The 7,356-nt window shown below is 46.9% G+C and overlaps 1 protein-coding gene across 1 annotated transcript; it reads left to right on the top strand.

Annotated features, from left to right (window-relative positions):
* The first annotated feature begins 5,940 nt into the window (after positions 1 to 5,940).
* OXGR1 (oxoglutarate receptor 1) lies at positions 5,941 to 6,954 on the top strand. Its single transcript, XM_007124034.1, has one exon. It carries the CDS (start codon positions 5,941 to 5,943, stop codon positions 6,952 to 6,954), a length of 1,014 nt encoding a protein of 337 aa, XP_007124096.1.
* The last annotated feature ends 402 nt before the right edge of the window (positions 6,955 to 7,356 follow it).

Genomic DNA, 7,356 nt, shown 5'->3' with positions numbered 1-7,356 from the left:
ATCGGCAGGCGGACTCTCAACCACTGCGCCACCAGGGAAGCCCCCAGGACTGGGTATTTTTAAACGTCCTTTCCACATCTAAAATTCTAGGACCCAATACCTGTGTTTAAATAATCCCTCTAAGCCATTTCCTCTTTATATGGACATCTTGATCACCAAGGGAAAATGCTCAAACATCTTTTACTCCAAAAGCTTCTTGTGATCTCTCTCTCTCTCTCTCTCTCACAACTTCCCAATATGGGAAAATGCTCAAACATCTTTTACTCCAAAAGCTTCTTGTGATCTCTCTCTCTCTCTCTCTCTCTCTCTCTCTCACAACTGACTTATATTCCCTCACAGCACCCTTATTTTCCAGGGTCAAACCCTAATCACTTTTTAAATTAACTGTTTATTTTTCTCAGGGATACGAGCTCCTGGAAGGCAGAGATCAAGTTTTATTCTTCTTTAGCTCCCCAGGGCCTGATACAGAATAATCGAGCAGCAAATGTCTGTTGAATGAATGTGTGGATGGATTGGAAATAAATAGGGTCAAATAATTACAAACGAGGAATTGAGGAGGTGATTAAAAATAGTAAAATTCGAGAATAATTTTTCTCTGATGCAAAATATTTCCTGGGAGAGTCTGGGACTCAAATAATGATAAGCATACTAATAAAAATACCTAATATAGTGCTGTCCCAACCATCAGCAAGGGAGGATCTTCTCACCTGGGCTCTGGGATGCTTGGTTTAACATTCTTGCTCCTGCAGGCTGGCACGCCCAGAGGATGGACTGGTTGCTTTCATGCCCATCAACGTGATAGGGCAAAAGGGACATTCAGTGCCCAGTCATGGTGGAGCGGAGAGGGGGCTTTCTCCACGCGTCCCCATCAGACAATACAGAAAACTTGTCTCTGATGCCGTCAGGGACCTCAGGATCCAATGATTCAGAGCCCGGTTCTCTTGGATGGCGTGGCCGAGTTTCAGAGAAGGGAAAATGCTGTTCTCAGGTTATGGCGAGAGGGCTGCGTCCTAGATCTGGAGATTCCGACAGGTGCTCTCCCCACACAGTTACAAACTATTTTGACACCACTTTGCTGAGCTGTGGAGGGCAGGCCTGTAATTGCATACGGTGAAAAGACCCTCTGGCGGAGGTCTTCAATTTAGAGAGCCGGCATTTAAGTTGCTTCCACACCATACTAAATGAAAGGCCGTGAACTGTGGACAAGCAGGTGATAGTTCTGGACCCACACGACAGGACCCAGGACCGCAACTGCCCTGGTGCAAGAGCCCTCCTGCCAGGCTGTGTTTGCTCCTGGGAATACTGCCCCAAGGGACTACTCCCTTTGGGCAGTTTCCGCGCAAAACAGACATGGAGGATGTCCAGCGATCCCCGGGAGAGGAAGCTGCTCTCCCTGTGTTGGCCATGAACGTGGGCGAGGGAGGATGCCGTCCTCTGCCTGCTGGGCGGGACCGGGGCGCACCTGCTGCGTGGGCTCCGAGCGGTGGGAGGGGCAGGGGCGGCGCGCGGGCCTCTGCTCCGACTGCCCCGCCGCCAGGGCGCAGCCGCGCTCCGACGGCCACTCGGGGCGCACGGCGGCCGCGCCTGGGGTGCCAGGTGAGCCGCGATCGGGGGGGAGCGGGCCCCGCGGGCGGGAGGGAGCCGGGTACGGGGACCTGCGCTGAGCCGGGAGCGGGGACCCAGGTTGCGGGACGCCCTGAGCCAGCGGGAACGGAGCCTCCCGGCACGGGCACGTCTCTGCTGCAGGACCAGGCGAAGGCCAGAGCCCCAGGCCCCCAGCTGCTTGTCTCGGGGCAGCAGTAGCAACCCCGCATCCTGGCAGGGGGCAGGGGCGCATTTGGGCTAAATAAAAGCCTAGAATGGCCAGAGATTTGTCTCAGGGAGGCCTGGAGAAGTTCCAGACTATAGATTTCTCCTACCTTTTTCACGACCCAGCGTGGGGACTTTGGGGGCAGAGAGTTCATCTCTGACATCGATTGATTCCGCCCTCCGGATGCGTACTTAGATCACACTGTATGCTTCTGGGCTTCACGGTGTTAGTAAAGCCCAAAGACGCTGCCCCACAAACCCCTCAGCAAGCGCACCAACAAAACATTTTCCCCCGAAATGCCTTTATTATATCTCGTTTTGTTTCTTTGCTATAGATGAAGCGAACAAGTTTAAGATTGTCTCTAAACCTCCAAATTGGATGTAAATCTTTTGTGTGTCTGTGTGTGCATTTCCATAGATTTTATTTGATTGGAGAATATAAAAGATCAAATAGCTACAATCATACCTTTGGACCCCATCAATGTGGCAGGTCCTAAGAGTCGTCAGGGGACCTGAGTTGCAGATTCTTATTTGAAATTTGGGTCTGAGGGAAGTGTTGGGGAGAGGGGTCCTTCAGGGTCCAGGGAGGACAACATTCACCCTCTTCACAAGTGTGTCCGGGCTGAGAACTGGTCTGCTTTCCACAAGTACGAAATTAAATTAGTTTACAAATATGTAGTTGTGGAAACCAAGATGAATCTTTGTGAATGAAAGGTCTATCCAAGGTTCTTCTTGGTAACCACATGCGACCCTAGCTGCGGGGTTTCCAAGGCCTCTGAGGGAGGGTGATAGGAGCAGTGTTCCATTTTTATCCCTCCCTGGTCCACTGGAAATTTGGGGAAAGGAGGAGAGAATGGGTGTTAACTTAGCCTTGGGTTTTCAGCACCAGAAGAACCCAGGGTGTGTCAGGGGGAGCTGCAGAGGAGTTGGGGGCTGTTGGAGAAGGAGTTTATTACAAAATTATCAGATACCCTAGAAAAATCACATTGCTTCATTAATCCCACCTGACTTGTTCCCACCAAGTGGGCAAGAATCCTCTATGGACACAAAGTAGCATATGCTGCACCCTGAGTAGGTACCACGTCCCGTCCTGCCTTCTTTATCCGCAGAAGCTTGCAATCCCAGTCTGTGAGGTTCATATACAGGCTGGCCTTAGGATGACGGTCCTGAGCTGTGCATTCCCCAAACACTGACATCCTGCAGCTAGCCTCAAACACTCCCAATCTCTTCCAAATTTCAGAGAAAAAAGTAGAGGCTAAAATTATGGAGGTTTTTTTCCATCATAAACAATTCCCAAATCTTTGGTGCTTGCTTTTATTTGTGTGGCATCTAGTGTAGTTCAAACGTATCCATCCGGTTATGTTGAAGCTTAATAGATCATTCTTTCTAGTTTATACAGGGTCCGGTAGTCCTCTGTGGTCTGTAACCACCCTATGACTGAGATCCACAGTAGGGAACAGAACACATCATTCCACAATGTCCTTTGAATGGAAATGGTGCCTTTGTGGTCATCCGGTGCTCTGGTGGCAGCAGTGAATTGCACAGGACTCTGGAACTGTCGAGGAAAGAAACTGCCTCATTCTACTTCGCTCACAGCCCTGACCAGTTTTTGTCTCCTGTTCTTAACCTCACACGTATTTTGTAAACTCAAACCATTCTTTTAGTGAGGTTTAGGGGAGAGGGGTGACACTTCTCAGTCAACCCCTGCTCCCTTACAATTGGTCAGTCATTGTTCAATAAATCCCAAGCTGCACTGTTGTTTTTCAAAACAATAAGGTGGTTGTTTCTACCTACAGCCTGCCTTTTCCTGATATGATTATGGTTTAAAATGGCCCCATAACATGGCAGGGGTTTATTTGCAATGACAGAAATTAATTTTGCACCTTATTTGAAAATCCATTAAAGGATCAAACTTTTTTTTTTGAATAACCATTACCGCTTTACTAGCTTTTCGGCACAAGATAAATTTTGCTGATGTTACTCATGATTCTTTTATTCAACAATATTTATTGAGGCCACACGATAAATATGTGTGTCGGCCCCTGGGGTACGAGGTGACTTCATGCTTCTGCTTTCAAGGAGCTGACAGATAAGCAGTCTTGAATCTTGACTTGCTAAGAACAGACTTCAGAAAGTGCTACTTCAGTGACTCCCTGACCCTGACCATTTTCTTTTGGGTTTAAATGACTGCCTTCTACCCATGCATAAGCCCATTATGGCTTTTGGCCAAGGGAAAAGCTATCTACTGTGGTTTCCTGGCTTCACAGCACCCTTGCTGGTCAGCAGTGCCTAACTCCTGTCAACCCTAGTTCTGTGTCTGTGGTAGCTCTACAAATAGCAATACCAGTGAGGGTAAATTAACTGAACCAGGAGAGAAACATTCGCTTTTGATTGGTAATACATGTTCCAAGGGAGCACTGGCCTGTCACGTGTGGATCCTGACAGCTGCCCTCTCGGACTCTGTCACACCTCAGTGCCTGGCAGGCTTCCTATCCCTGAACTGTTCTTTCCCCAATTCATTCAGAATAAAAGTAATAAATGTTTAAATGCATTCTGAGATTTCTCTTGAAACCTCTTGAACTCTGTCACACCTCAGTGCCTTTGCACATGTTATTCCCTTTGCCTGGAAGCCCTTTCCTCTCTTCTTGCTAGTTTCAGATTAAATGTTCCCTGCTAAATGATGTTCCTTTAGTGCCCTCTCCTATTCTCTAGGTAGCTGTTCCCTCCCTTCTTGGTAATACCAGTAGCCTTGTACTATTCATCTGTCAAAGGACTTAGTGATTAACACCTAACATTTATTGAGCACTTATTATGCGCCCAGCAGCGTTCCAGGTGTTTTTCGTGTCTTTTTTTTCTGGATATATTGACAGTTCCATGAGGTAGGGTTGTATTTTGTTAAAATAATTTCTCTGTCCATCTCCCCGAGTAGACTGAGACAGTGGCTTGTACATCTGTGCATGTTATTCATTTGGTATCTGTAGGATCTGGCAGCGTGCCTAATTAATACACAGTGGGTGCTCCATAAATATGTGAGTGGATGCATTTCACCAACAGCATTTACATCCGAATAATAACCTAATTGTAAGTAATTCTTCTTTTAAATGATCTTCATGCAGAAATTCACAGTCAGAATTTTAGAAAACACTGATAAGCAAGAAGAAGAAAGGTTAAAATCCCACTCCTCTCAGCCCTGGAGAGCGTAAGCAACTTGCCTAGGGACACACAACTACTCTTTGGCTAAACAGAGTCAAGGTCAGCGCCTCTGGCAATAGCACCCTAGCTCTTAACACTGCATGAAGCTGTTGTCCCTCCTCCCCCTGCAAACACACCCCTCACAACATGAGCAAATTATGTTAGCTGTTAAAATGGGTTGGAAGAGCTGAAATTTGAAAATGAAATCTACCAGACATATAATGTTGGAATGCATGAAATCTACATTTTAGAAATGTCTGGTCTTCCGTCTCGTCATGCCTTTGCACTTCCCATCGCGTCCCTCACTTAGGGTCATCCAGATTGAGAGGCAGCGCAGAGGCAGTTTGGAAAGAGAATGGGTTCTAAGTCAGACAAAGATAGGTTCAAACCCCCGCTGTGCCACTAGATGTGTTACCAGGAACAGGTGGCAGTTTTAGTCTCTTCTGTAAAGTAGAGATAATAAGAAATGTTCTCAGCGTTTTGTCAAGTTTAGAGGTAACACGTTGGTGAAGTGCCTCACGCGTGATTAGTGGTGGATCTTGCTGTGGTTAAGTCTCTAATGGTGACACTCTAGGGCATACCTCAACAGCAACCTGGCCAAGTCGTCTTCTACAGCTACAGCGTGGGGTTTTCCACCCCAGTCCTTCATTTTACTTCTCATAGTATTTAACTTTTATATTATTGTTAGATGTCTTTAGTAACTTGCCTTACAGTCATTTTCTCTGAAATTCAATTTCTTCCGCAGGGTCTCTTTGGAGATTAAAGAGAAAGAGTGGCAAATTTAGGCTGTTAGAGCAATTTTCCTTAAAAAGTGGATCGTTGTTTTCGTTACCCTACCATTAATGTTTTCTGTTTTCCTTTATCAGCGAGTTACTTTCTCTAGATTCGTATCGCCAAACTGCACTCTCTTGTTTTCTTGCAAAATGAAAGGAGACAACCATGAATGAGCCACTAGATGATTTTGCAAATGCTTCTGATTTCCCCAATTATGCAGCTGCTCTTGGAAATTGCACTGATGAAAAGATCCCACTCAAGACGCACTACCTCCCTGTTATTTATAGCATCATCTTCCTGGTGGGCTTTCCCGGGAACGCAGTGGCAATTTCCACGTACATCTTCAAGATGCGGCCCTGGAGAAGCAGCACCATCATCATGCTGAACCTGGCCTGCACGGACCTGCTGTACCTCACCAGCCTGCCTTTCCTGATTCACTACTACGCCAGCGGAGAAAACTGGATCTTTGGGGATTTCATGTGCAAGTTTATCCGCTTCGGCTTCCATTTTAACCTGTATAGCAGCATCCTCTTTCTCACCTGTTTCAGCATCTTCCGCTACTTTGTCGTTATTCACCCGATGAGCTGCTTTTCCATCCATAAAACTCGATGGGCCGTGGTGGCCTGTGGGGTGGTGTGGATCATTTCGCTGGTGGCCGTCATGCCCATAACCTTTCTGATCACATCAACCACCAGGACCAACAGATCCGCCTGCCTTGACCTCACCAGCTCAGATGACCTCACGACCATCAAATGGTACAATCTAGTTTTGACCGCGACCACTTTCTGCCTCCCCTTGGTGATCGTGACACTTTGCTATACGATGATTATCTACACCCTAACACAGGGACCTCGGACGCACAGCTGCCTTAAGCAGAAAGCTCGAAGACTAACCATTCTGCTGCTGGTCGTGTTTTATGTATGCTTTTTGCCTTTCCACATCCTGAGGGTCATTCGGATTGAATCTCGCCTGCTTTCAATCAGCTGCTCCATTGAGAATCAGATCCATGAGGCGTACATCGTTTCTAGACCGCTGGCTGCCCTGAACACCTTTGGCAACCTGTCACTGTACGTGGTCGCCAGCAACAACTTCCAGCAGGCCGTCTGCTCGATGGTGAGATGCAAAGCAGGTGGGGACCTAGAGCAAGGAAAGAAAGGCAGCCACTCAAACAACCCTTGAAACGTTTCACATACTCAGCCGAAAAGAAAACGCTGATATTTTACCTATAACTTCTAAGAAGTCCAGACTATCTCCCTCGGTGGAACTCTTAGTACATATTGTGCACTCAGGTAATGATGTGCCAGAGCCAGGGCAGGGCTGCTGCGAGTTCTTTGCAACCTGTCTATTGAGATCCTCCCTTGGGTAGGTAAAAGAATGGGATACACGCGTATCAGTAAAGTACTCAGATGCAAAATTGGAACTGAGGGAACTCAAGGCCCTCTGGGAGGAAATCTAGTCTCACCAACTTTATATATATAAATTTATAAAATTATATATATTTAAATTGATGTTCACCTACTTGCCCTAAATCTCTCAGTATTTAATGCCACCACAAGAGAAAGCCAGTCTTTTCATTCACAG

This window comes from Physeter macrocephalus, chromosome 13 (assembly GCF_002837175.3).
Source record: "Physeter macrocephalus isolate SW-GA chromosome 13, ASM283717v5, whole genome shotgun sequence".
In the NCBI taxonomy this organism is placed as follows: Eukaryota; Metazoa; Chordata; class Mammalia; order Artiodactyla; family Physeteridae; genus Physeter; species Physeter macrocephalus.
Note: the sequence above shows the minus strand (reverse complement) of the source record. Positions and strands in the feature narration are given on the sequence as shown.